This window comes from Nelusetta ayraudi, unplaced genomic scaffold (genome assembly GCF_046127955.1).
Source record: "Nelusetta ayraudi isolate G7.1 ecotype Tasmania unplaced genomic scaffold, CSIRO-AGI_Nayr_v1 ptg000007l, whole genome shotgun sequence".
In the NCBI taxonomy this organism is placed as follows: domain Eukaryota; kingdom Metazoa; phylum Chordata; class Actinopteri; order Tetraodontiformes; family Monacanthidae; genus Nelusetta; species Nelusetta ayraudi.
Genome location: NW_027466057.1, coordinates 3,360,990 through 3,373,854, shown reverse-complemented (window position 1 = coordinate 3,373,854; position 12,865 = coordinate 3,360,990). Strand labels below are relative to the sequence as shown.

General features: G+C 46.4%; 1 protein-coding gene across 3 annotated transcripts in view; it reads right to left on the bottom strand.

The window, feature by feature from the left end:
- The window catches only part of rcan3 (regulator of calcineurin 3), a 34,196-nt gene that overhangs the window by 5,777 nt on the left and 15,554 nt on the right, over window positions 1-12,865 (bottom strand). For all 3 annotated transcript variants that reach the window (XM_076017912.1, XM_076017913.1, XM_076017914.1), the window contains 2 exons: window positions 1,006-1,179; window positions 39-210 (listed from right to left, as the gene is read on the bottom strand). In XM_076017912.1, coding sequence (XP_075874027.1) covers window positions 39-210; window positions 1,006-1,179 — 346 coding nt within the window. The remainder of the gene's footprint in view (window positions 1-38; window positions 211-1,005; window positions 1,180-12,865) is intronic.

Genomic DNA, 12,865 nt, shown 5'->3' with positions numbered 1-12,865 from the left:
CGCAGAAGCACAGCGCCACCCGGTGGCTGGGCACTCACCGGGGCCGAGCTTGGCTACCGCGCACAGCAGGTCGTAGTTGATGACGGGCGTGGCATCCTCGCTCTGGCTCCAGCCCACGGGCGGCGAGGCGGGCGGCGAGATCAGGAACTGTTTGACGGGCTGCGGGGGCGCCAGGTAGGCCTTGTCGATGTCCTCGTCGCCATTCTGGATCTACGGGGGAGCAGACGGGACCACAGCAAAGATGGGACCACAGCAAAAATGCGACGTGAGAGCAAAAAAAAAAACAACTGCTGTTTTAGATGGCAGGAAGCTCGAGGCCTGCAAACTTTTTCTGAGCAGTCCAGAGGAGCACACAGCGGTGGGCGGGACGAGCTTCACTGAGCTTTTGGTGCAATAGGAGAGAGAGCGCTGCTAAATCCTCTGGCATCTAAATGACACATTTTGGAACATGACCGGAATCTTTGGTTCCAAAAAAACTAAACTGAAACGTTTTTCGAGTTACATGTTCATTCTTACCGCGTTAAGTCACAGGGTTCCTTCCGCGGAGAGATTCCGCCGCTTTAATAGCCGCAAATTGCAATAATTACAATACCTACATGTGGCGTCGGTGCTGAGCGGCAAAAACCCTTTAATCCTCTTACGGCAAAAGACTCAGCGGTGCAGCGTGGGTCGCGGCAGGCGATGCCTTTGTGATTAAAAAGGACTGAAGTTGACTGGAGGGTGATGATTAGCAGGCATTAGCCCTGTCCCTCTCGTGAGAGGACTTGGCATCGCTGCACTACATTATGGAAATAATGGATAAAAATGGATGTCATTCTGGAGTCGGGCTAACTCGGGGAGCATTATTTAAAAAAAAAAAAAAAAAAAAAAAAAAAAAGGAACCTGAAAATGAATTGATGTGAGTTTTGAATCATCTTGCAGCTTATAAACGTGAAAGCAGATGAAGTTTTCACTTCATGTTGAAGGATCTCACTCACTCACTCACTCACTCACTCACTCACTCACCTGGGCAAAGTACAGTTTGAGCTTCTTGCCGTTGAACTCGGACTCGTGCAGCTCGATGCGAGCGCGAGCCGCCGCCTCCGGGGTGCCGAAGTTGATCCGCACTCTCCGGAAGCTCTTGAACATCTGGAAAGTCGTCTGCTCGTCGTAGATCCTGAACAAGGCCTCGAACCGCTCCTGAGGAGGGAGAGGGAGGTGAGAAGAGACGCTCTGAGGGCTCGACCGGCCGCGTAACTGCACCAGTTGTCAGCGGTGACATTTAAGCGTGGGCGTTCCGGCGAAAAAGTCCCTTGGCGGAGCACAGAATCAGCATCAGATTGCGTTATAAAAAGCAATTTATTTGGTAGAGTCACGTCACCAGTGTCTATTTTCAGGCTTGTTTGGTGGGATGATGGGATGTGATTCATGAGTTTTGAGGTTTGGGACATTTACGACACCTCAGAGGAACAAATGTGACTCTAATTGCATTCCCCCCCCCCCCCATTTCATTTTCAACATCGACTTTAGCGGCAAATTGGATTTTCGAACTTTCTGTGGCTCCACTGTAATCTTCTTCTGCGGCGCGCAGTCCTTGTTCCTCCGCGCTCTCCTTGATTTAATCACTCCCCCGCCCCACTTTGTCCTTCACTACACCTATGTAACGTTTTTCCACGCCACTGATTTTTTTTTTTGTTTGGTTTTTCTTTTTTCGTGATTACTCTTCGTCCTTTTCTCGCGGTCCGCTCTGCGGTCGTCAAATTGGCCTCCTCAGCTGTGAGCTCAATCAAACAGCTCAGCGGGAGGGTCTGAAGGGAAAAAGGCCGCCGGGGGAAACTGCTTTCTGGGTAATCGCTCACACTATTTATCCCCTGGCCGACCGTCTCGCAGCACGAGAGACAACGGGACGCTGGAAACGGATTGACGGGGGTGGATGGCGGCGTGTCAGGAATGAAAAAAGCTACTCCCATCCGACTCGTCGTGAAAAATGACACAATAACAACCTTTCAGTTTTCAGACCAAAGTCCTTTTTCTGCTTGTTTTTGCATTGAAAATGTGCAAGCAAAAACGCAGCAAAATGTGACAAAACAACTCTGCTGCACTCGGCTCTCTTTTCTCAATCCCGGGCAGAAACGCGAGACCCAGATACTCCAGCGCAGCCCCCCCCCCCACCCTCCCTCCCACCCTCTCCGAGTTGGGCTGACGCAGCAGAGCTCCGCCGCCGCCGTGGAGGAGGAGGAAGGTGCGTGATACCTGGAGGAACGCAGGCAGCGCGCCAGCTGTGAGATCTGCCACGGCGCATTAGCCACGGCGCCGTGTGATGATGGCAGGCGCCAGGCATTCGCTAAACTCAGCGGCGCGCCGCTGAAAATAAGGCCTCGGCTCCGACTGGATGCGCTGCGCGATGAATATTTGGGGCGCTTTAAAAAAAAAAAAAAAAAAGATTCCCGGCTCAGTTTAGACGTGAGGTGATAAATGTGGACGCTTGATGGGATAAAACACACGCAACATGGCAAACACAACTTTTTAAATGTAAATCAGTGGGGGCGAGGTGAGATCTCTGCATGCCGGAGAAACAAAGTCAACCATTGCCTTTGCGTCATTTAAATTGAGCGTTTAGGATGAAAAAAAAAACCATAGTGCGAATGCTTTCATCTAATAAGATCACTTTCGCCGTGTTCTGCAAACATTTTCCCTTCTTTATGACTTGTAAATGTATTCACACACCACCCCCCCATTTTTCTTTTTTACTTTCTAACAGTAATTCTGCAGCTCTTACAGCCCGACAGCTAAGCGGTGGCGGTCAGGAGGTGTGGGGTGCTTTATTTATTTTTCCCGCCGGCACCGCATCGCGGCTCTGATGTCTGACACACGGCGAGCTGCTAATGACTGAGCAAGCTGCGAGCCACAGCCATGCTTGCAAGTGTGGCGCACGCTGTTGCAAAACAATTTGCATTCAAAGAATAAGCAGATTAGTGCCTTTTTGCCTAATCCACCGCACCCCCGCCCCCTCTCCCCCCTGCCCCACCTCCCACTTTTTTTCTTTTTTTTTTTTTGTTTTAGTAGTGGTGCCTCTCCCCTTGTAAGCGCATCTGGTCTCCCCCTCGTTTTTCTGCCCAGCGCCTCGGGCTTGCTGGCCAGACTTTAGAGCTGACCTCACCTCAGGTCTGGGCGTCCAAACCATTTTTAGTCAGGCTTCAAGTTCGCCGTACAAGGTGCGCTGCAACCGGCGGCCGAGAGATGGAGAGAGGTGAAGCTGGGAACGTCTGATCGTCCGCATTTCTTTCTAACTTAGCAAGGGAAAAACACAAACCGAATTGCAGTATGAATGTCACAATCCCTGGGCAGCGTGACTCAGAGTGATGCAGAGATGACCTGGTTTTTTTATGTTGTCGGGTTTTTTTTTTTCAGCACGCTGACCTAAAATTCAAACACGCAAATATAAAAGTGACAATAGCGGCAGAAGTATGAGTGTGTAAACGGCAGCAAGCGGGTCAAAAGGGGCAAAAAAGGGGAGGCGACGCATGTGTTAATGGCAGAAGAACAGGTGGCTGGAATGTCTGATGTGATGCAAGAAGATCAATCTTTGCTTAAGTTTCTTTCTTTACTGCATTCTTTGAGAGTTTCAGTGAAAGTGTTCAAACGACTAAACTGGAAATCTGCCCTTTGTCCCGTCGCCGCGTCGACCACCTGACCGTAGAAGCATTCTCACCCTGAAACCAGAGCAGAGCAGAGCAAGAAGTCTGCTTTAATTGGGGAGAGACCTTCGTCCAGCCGCGGGCAGGTTGCAGATGAATGCAGCCGGTACAGAAGGTGAGGAGGAGGTCAGTTTATTGGCCTTAATGCAGAGCACTCAGTGCAGGGACGGCGAAGGGAAACCGAGCACTTTGAATACGTAACACACACACACACACACACACACAGGAACGCACACACACAGCCACTGTCATCGAACCAGAAGAGGCATCTTTTTAAAGAAGTGGTGACAAAGATTATAGGATGCATATATAGAGATATTTTTCAGAGTTGCAGTTTTAACATTATTATAATCCTTACTGTCTCTGTGTGGGTGAGGTAAAGGCCAACGGGCCTGTCTGGCCTTTTTTTGCACTGCAGTTAAGTCACACTAACCCTTCATTTCAGCCACTGGAGGCCATCCTTCCACTGACTGACGTTACTTAAGTGCAACTTCAGGGATTCCGGGTTGGTAATTAACTCAATAAAAACAGGTCTAAACAGAATCTTTGCCAAAAAAACTTTGCTGTTGTCTGATGAACATTTCGAGACCTTCTGACTCAATTACGATCCCACGCAGGGGGAGGGAAAAACAAAACTCTTGATGAATTCCTCTGAGCTGAAGAGTGACAACAGAACACTTGTGTGGCCCGTCCGTGAGCCCACTTAGGCTCTTTAAAACCATGAATTTTCCATGCGCCGTGGCCAGCTCGCAATGACTCACGCTATCAATCTCCGTGTCTAAGGAAGCGATAAGGTATTCTTTGCCATATATAAACACGCACGCACGCACTCAGCAGGCATTAACATAATTGCCGTCTTGGCACGGCAGGAGACGCGGGGAAAAGGCCGAGATCATGTTCCACTACGCCTGCTATTGTTTGTTTGTTTGCGGTGTTTTTAACCCCACCACCCGCGCAGCGCTGCCGCAGCTCATCGGTATGTAAGGGCTGAAGCGCAGCCTGGTCACTAATTTATGTCGGGGGGGTCCATCAGAGGACATCCCGAGGGAAGGAGGAAAAAGGAGAGAGGGGTGTTGGCTTACACCGAGCTGCTCCGCTCATCTGCCGGGGCGGTATTCCCTGCCGTGACCCCGCCCCTTTTGTTCTCTGAGTGCATGTGCCTGTTAAAGGGGGTCAAGTTAGCGAGTGCACGCGTGTGTGCGTGTGAAATGTGCACCAGGTCTTCGCTTTGTCTCCTCGATGGAATGCATGCCGCAGGTTCCATGTTTGTATTGTTTGCGTGCTCTGTGATGATCCCATCACAATCTGATGGGATCAGGTCACATGACCTGACAGCAAAATAAACAAAGCTCCCTCATGGAGTCCGTTAGATCTTAATTAACCACCCTCCTCCCCCAAAAAATATAATAATAATGATAATAATAATAATAATAATAATAATAATAATGATAATAATAATAATAATAATAATAATAATAATAATAATAATAATAATAATAATAAATCTTAAAAAAAAAGAAACCCTATATCTGCAGAAAACAGCATACTTAGCCCTGTGTTGACAGCCTGCTGCTGGAGTTTTGGTTTCCTGCCAACATGAATGCTTCTGTTCAGCACATACTGATTATGATATGAACAAGGCAGTCAGAGAGGGCGGAGCAAACAACAAGGTCAAAGCCTTGTCACTGTTGGAGGAACTGGTGAGGTCCCCGTGCCCTTTGTGACATCACAAGGGGCGCATTCCAAGAACTGCGTGTTTGGCAGCGCACTTTGTGCATTAGCAAGCAGTAAACGGACACAAGGTTGGACTTTTCTCCCCATCTGGGGAATTCGCCGACCGGTTGAGAGGCAAGCATTGTTTGAAAACATTGGTAAAAATGAACTTAGAGGAAGAACACATGACCCTTAATTCATTTCATCCTGTTGATTCTTTGACTTTGATGGGAATCCAATGGCAGATTCAGAAAGTCAATTGTTCTTTGCTCATGGTGTGTGGATATAAGCCGACCACAATTACTGCATCAGCCCGTAAATCCAGTCTGATCAGTGGGCACGTCTGCACGGTAAAATAATGCAGCCCCATTAGATTCCAAGCACAACTGAAGGACGACATTCACATCTATCAACGTTAGATAGACCCAAAAGCACACACACACACACACACACACACACACACACACACACACACACACACACACACACATACACACACACACACGCACAGCTTGATCCAGCACCTGCTCTGGCTGTATTTGCAGTGAGAGAGAGCTGTAGGACAACAGGTGAGAGCGGAACAGCATGTCCTTCTCTCTTTTTTTTTTCCCAAGCTCAACAAGGCAGACGACAACAGCCACTGAAAATGGGCGAAAATATGATTTGGACCACATGCTGTGGCTGGGTAATAGAACAATCTGGGGACGCTGACGGTTCAAATGAAGAAAAACATTTTTCTATCAATATCATCCTCATGTTTTCCTGCTACATTAAAAGTAACAGGCATTGTTTTTTTTTATATAAAAAAAAAACAAAAATCTACAGACTGATTATGGGTAATGTGATGTTGCGGCTCCTGAATAGTCAACAACTCAGCTTGATTGAGGCGACAAGTGCTGTCACTGCTGCTGACCGCATGTTGCTCCGTGTCACCTTTACATAACAGCCAGAGTGAGCCTCAACAGGTCCAGTTCCCCTCGTGTGCATATGTGTGTGTGTGTGTGTGTGTGTGTGTGTGTGTGTGTGTGTGTGTGCGCATGCGTGTGTGTCTAGCTGTCCTGCTCAGCTGGGAGGCTGCACCGACGTAGTGCCATCTTTTCTTCACACGATAATTCCGCCATGTTCCACTGATCAAAGGCAACTGCCAGTCCTGTGCCAGACCTGTGCCAGAGTTGGAAGGCACGATTAAATCTAAAGCGGGTGATTGCTAGTAGCAGAGAAAAACGGCAGTTAGTTTTCACCTTGAGGCACCGGCTTTTTCATTCCTACATACAGTCTATGTTCAATACTTTATACTTGGTCAATGACTATATATTACTTTTAAAAAAAAAAAATTGAAATGTGGCAGAGGATATTTACCTATTTGGAAAATTGTGGATACATTGGAATTGAAGGTTGATGAGCTTGATTAAACTGCTTTAAAACAGCACATTCAGATCTGATAAGTGGTGTGAGCATTGTTTGCAGATAATCATATCGGGAAAGCAAGAAACATACAGCCGACATTCCCCCTCGAGTAGCGGCTTCAGCTTAGCAGATGCCAAGTCAGTAGAATAACACATACATAGTAAAATTTAAGCTTAAGGTTCCTATATTCTTTACATTTAATTTGCCAAAATTTCCACTTTTCCAAACTTTCAACTCACCAGATAAAAAGAGAAAGTCCCTCCTTTACCTACGTTAATGTTTGATTAACTCATTTCGGGAATACGGCCCTTTATGATGTCAGAAAAAGGTTAGTGAAAATACTTCTGGCCAGTTCGTTTCACCCTCTGTGACATTACCGGAAATATTTTGGTTGTTTTCATGAACACGTTGCGTGGGAAACACAGCATCGGTTTTTAGCAGGATGCGAAACTGAACATGTTTGCAGGTGGTTTTTGGATAAAGAAACGTGTGAAGCTTCTCCACTTGAGTCCAGGACACATTTCTTTAAAAAAAAAAGATTTATAAAAATTGAGAATTATCATGGGAGCCATAAAAATGGCACAATAAAAGTCCAATGATGTAGAGCGTGCTGGTGGACCAGAGCAGCTGTGCCGGTGACGGGAGGGCCATTCTTCAGCGGACTGCCTCCCGGGCGCGGCAGTTATGTTCCCGGTGGTAATAGAAATGGCTGTCATCGCGGCGGTAACAGGACGTGTCTGCAGGCATGACTCACAATCAGCGGCGAGCACGGAGCGGCCCTGACACCGCCACCCGAGGTAACATCAGTCAGCTCGTGAGGGGGCAGAGCTACAGTCACAAGGCTGGGCAGGACAGGACACACAGCCGCCGCTCCATGCGTTTATGGCGTTTCGACTTCACAAACATCCCGGGGTTGATGAATTATTCAGTGGCAAAATTACAGCAGGTGTCGCGCCGTAACAGGACGTGACTTGGTCAGCGTGTTATGTAAAGAAAGGATTGTGTTACTTGCAGCACGTGTAGATGGCTAGGAAGGAGAGGTTGATGTCCCGCTCAGAACCTTGAAGGTCCAGTGTCTAATATTTGGCTTGATTTATGATTTTTATATTGGTAAACACTTAATATACTGCCCATAAATACATTAATAAAAGTGTATAATTGCAGTCCAAGAAAGGTAACTTGGTTTTCCTACCCTTAGGATGGTTCTTCAATATATAGATAAGAATATACTTGGTTGCGTTTTCAAATAAACCAACGAAGAAGAAGATGGATGAGGTATTCAGGTTTGGGTGTGCAGGCCACCGTAGCTCGCTGGCAAGCTCAGGAAGGGGCGGGAAGGGCTCTGCGACCTAAAATGTAACCACTTGATATCGCTGTTTCTTCTTCAAATATTACACACTTAACTTTTAACGTGGAGACTAACTTTACAACCAGCATCAACACAGCTTCACCATGTTGGAATGGAATGGATTCAGAGCCAATTGGATCGCTAATGTCCAATGTTAATCACTTAAGTCAATTTTCATCCAATAAAATATACACTATTTCACACTTTAATTTGTCATTCGAAAGTGTTTGTATTCAAAACTTTACTTATCGCCTCAACATATGATAAAACCAAACTAAATAGCAGCTAAGTGAGTAGTTTAACAACTTCTAACAACCCAAGTGACAAAGCTTCACTTTGTTGTACAGTTCTCATTTCTCGTTTGTGCTGGTACAGTGTTTAATCAGTGTTCAATCGGCTAAAATCCATGACAGTAATCCATAGTCCAGTGAATTCTGTGTTGAATTGCACCATTTGGCATTTTAGATCAAAATGAAAAGATTAACCCAGCCTAATTGGGACGTAAAGAAGGGTTATTCTGTGTGTGTATGTTTGTACGTGTGTATGTGTGTATGTGTCTTTTCCCCCCCTTTTTTTCATAAATCGTCGCTGAATCGCTCATCCTTCTCTGCAACACGTGCGCGGCTTTAGCACAATCTAATCTCGACCCCTCGTGTCTGAATGGGATTTGGGTGACAAACCAACAAAGTAGGCCACGAGGCCTCGGGCGCCACGGCAGTCACAGACACTGAGCTAAATTTAGACCACGTCGAAATAATTACGAAAAATAAATTCTTTAAGTGTGTGGAGCGCCATTTTAATTACTACCCTGTCCAACGGCTCACACTGGCAAAGTCAATGAAGGATGACGATTGTTGAGACAGAGAGGGCGACTGTAGCTCAGGAGGCAGAGCGGGTTGTCCAATGACCGAAAGCCTGGCGGTTCAAATCCAGCTCCATCCCAGTCTGTTGTTGCGTCCTTGGGCAAGAAACGAAACACGAAATTGCTCCCAATGGGCCAGGCAGCGCTTTGCATGGCAGCAGCCACCCATTGGTGTATGAGAAGAATGTCCATTATTCCATGCCTTTGGTGTGGCAGCACATTCAATTCCCTAAACATCCCTCTATCTATGTATGTATCTGTCTGAAAACCTCAGATTTCATAAGGTGAGCAGTCACTATTACCTTCACTACTACTATTCTTTCCTGCTCCTGTCTGTGCTAAAACTACACAGGGTAAACTGGATAAAAAGGAATCCACCCTCCAACACTTCATGTGCAACATTTCCAACATCCAAGTGAAGCAGTACGACAGCCAAAGTGATCAAGTGATTCCATGTTTTTAATGTACAAGATTGGTCACTGCGCTATGTTCATACTGCTTTACCTTAGGTAAATCTCAAAACACGCGCCGTGACTAAATAGCTGTTCTGTATACAGTAGACAGACTACAATGAACGAAGCCCATATGACCCATGTGAATGAAGACATGGGTAGACTACCACATATAGCCTGGCTGTGTTACATAATGTCCTAGCTGCAGCCTGAATAGGTTTTCCTCTCTGCTCCAAGTTTACTTCACAGCTGAGACAAGACAATATAACCTTTTGAAAAAAAAAAAATGCTGTGGCGCCTTACTCAACGTATTTACGAGCCTGCGCATAGATACTATTGATTAACTCGCAAAGAAGTAAATGTAGTGTCGCCACAAAGCCCCATTACATGTGGTTAAACTATGAGGTTGTGTTGGGAAATGACCTAATCCTCACAGACACACACACACACACACACACACACACACACACACACACACACACACACACACACACACACACACACACACACACGCACACCCCTCTCTTGTGTCAAAGGGGCCATTAACACGGGCAAAGCAGTAGATCGGTGTTGCAAAATCCAAAAACAAGCCCTGAGTAATGGCTCTGTGCAAATTATGAGCGCTGAATGGGGCATGCGGACGGGTCCAGTGTTAGGACAGTGGGATCGATACCTCGAGCAGGGAGCGGTATCGATGGAGGGCCGACGCCGCCGAGCACCGCTGCCGCTCCCTCCGGGACAGTTTGTTCGCGGCAGGGAGATTGAAATCAGTTTACAGCATAAGGGAACACATTAATCCTATTACAACCAATCTGCTCATTGAGGGTTTCTACTGAGACTGGAGCTTTTCACGTTCACCCGCACTTAGGCTTCAGCCCGGCGCTCTCGCGCATGCACTTTGGTTACATCACACGCTTTTGCTTTTTTTTTTTTTTTTTTCTTTTAAGCGTAACTGCAACGCACACATTCAGCAAATTCAGAGGCGACAATATTCCAAACATTACATAAGGCAGCTGAGAGATGCTGCAGCTCTGACCGCAGGCCAGCGAAGCATATGGATTGCACACGCAGCCTCCTGATGTGATGATTTCGAATCACCGGAAAAGGAGAGGTTAAGCATTACAGTAGAAAGCAAAAGCAATAATTGTAAAGGCTCCACAGCCTACTGGAGACACTATCGGCTCGATCCATTGAAATGGTAGTATACTCATTTCCTGCTCCACACAGTCAGCAGCTTCTACTATTAGTCTGGAGAACGCCACAGACACAATGCTCCAAAGTGCTATTATGCTCTTTAAAGGTCACCTTCCATTGCTATTTCAGGCTTTGTTTTGTCCTTGTCAAGCTGTTTTGTTTTTGGACTGGAAATTCAGACAGGAAACTTCTGTTTAAGCAACGATTCGGTGGCAAAGGTCAAACACGGTGTGACGATGTTTCCACACCTTCCCACCGACACGGTGAAGTGTGGTGCCTTTACATTCCACAGCGTGGCATTTTCTCTTTTTCATTGCTTCTAATCTTGTCCCTCTTCGCAGTTGTGCTGCCGTGGTGCGAGGAAACCGGACACTGCGCCCGGGAGACGACCGTCCTTTGTTCTATTCGTCAGCCAATCGGACGCAGTGCTAACCTTTCGCCGACACCTGAGCCCTGGTGCTTCTCTAAGGTTTCAGGCCAATGCGAGCTGCCCATCTCCACCTGCCTAGTGCCCAGACGGGGAGAGGTAGCAGGGGTGGGTGGTTGCAGGCACACCTGAGCCCACTTGCTCTGGTCCAGGATCGCTCAACCTTGCCAAGAGGGTGATCTGGTTACTTCCTGCCATGGAACCTGATAGTGTGACCGTCTACGTCCATTCTGGCTGTCCTGCCTCTGCCCCTCTTGCCTTCATCTCAGAGTTCATGACAACAGTCAGTGAAATTTCCTTGGATGCTAGGAATAGGTCTCACAAAAAGTTTGACTTGGTTTATTTATTTTTTAGAAAGCATCGTATCTTCAAAGATAGGAGAGCTGATAATCATCTGCATAAAACTCAATGCCTAATATTGTTTCTGTATAATCTTGATCAAGCCTCTAAAATGTTTTTTGTTTTTGTGACATTTTGTCCTTCAAATTTAAACAAGCACCTTCAGGTTTTAACATTTTAGGTGGACAAATACAGGCATTTTAGTATTTCTAACCTTCAATGGAACTTTTGCTAAATCCCTTAAACTTATCTGCACATTTCCATCTGGTCAAGAGCTTCTGAAAGTAAGCTGCGGGAAAAGTGAGGCAAAACCGAGGAGGTGATTGGACAGACCTGTCTATTAAATTCAAGCACTGTAGACACTTGAGGTTGTTATTACCAATTTAGGCAGGTTGCGAGAGAGACTAAAAGTCCCTGTATCCTCCTACTTCTGCCAAGGACAGTTAAAGGGCGAAGCAAAAAGAAAAGCCTTTAGTGTTTTGTTTAGTTTTTTGCTCTTCTTTCAATGTAAAAAAAAATTCAATCCAGTTCCGATAAAACTGTCTAAACTGCAGTATCCACCCACATCTCTTCAGCTGCTACACTTACTGGCCTGGCCAGGCCAGGAACTCACATCTTCTTCTATGGTTTTAAAGGGCGGTTAGCAACAGCTGCCTCTGTGTCTGGTATTGTCTCCACATAAGGGAGCTCATTGAACAGAAAAATGAAAGCACTTTCTATTAGAGGTTGGCAATAGGGATGTGCTAGATTTCAGAATTAAAGTCTTATCAATCCGGCTGCTTTGCAAGGTATTAGCCCAATGATTAATGGAGAGACCAATCTACTGGGTGATTAAAATGATTTATCCGTTCATCTGAACCTTTGCCCTGCACACAGTCGTTAACTCCTCATGCTGAGGGTGGACATTGTAATGTTGTGTAATGTTGAAGCTGAGGTAGAACCTGCCACCAAGTCATCAAATGATGCGTCGCTTTGCCTCGAGCTGCTGCTAAAAACAGCCGCAAACAGCAACATGTTACGTAAGGTCACATTTGAAGAAGAAGAAGAAGAAGAAGAAGAAGAAGAAGAAGAAGAAAAAAGACTGTGGGAAAGAATGAAAACATCACAGCTGTCAGCTGAACTGATCCCCGTGCTGCTGAACTACAAATAGCACACAAGTCATCAAATATCTCCTCTGTCCACATAAGGAGGATCATTTCTGTGACAATGGAGGCCAAGAATAGCTCGGTGACACATGCGATGGACAGACAAGAAGACAGATGGAGGCTTCTCCGGCGCTCTCTGCCCTGGAGTTTCGTGTGTCTGCTGACAGAGGTGTTTGCTTGTTTGTGTGTGCGCTGACTCACAGTCGTGGTTGGGAGCGTGAGATTGTGTCAGTGTTACTACCGGCTTCCTTATGTGAGACAGAAGGCTGTCCTTATAGGCTTTCCTCGCGTTCCATTATTG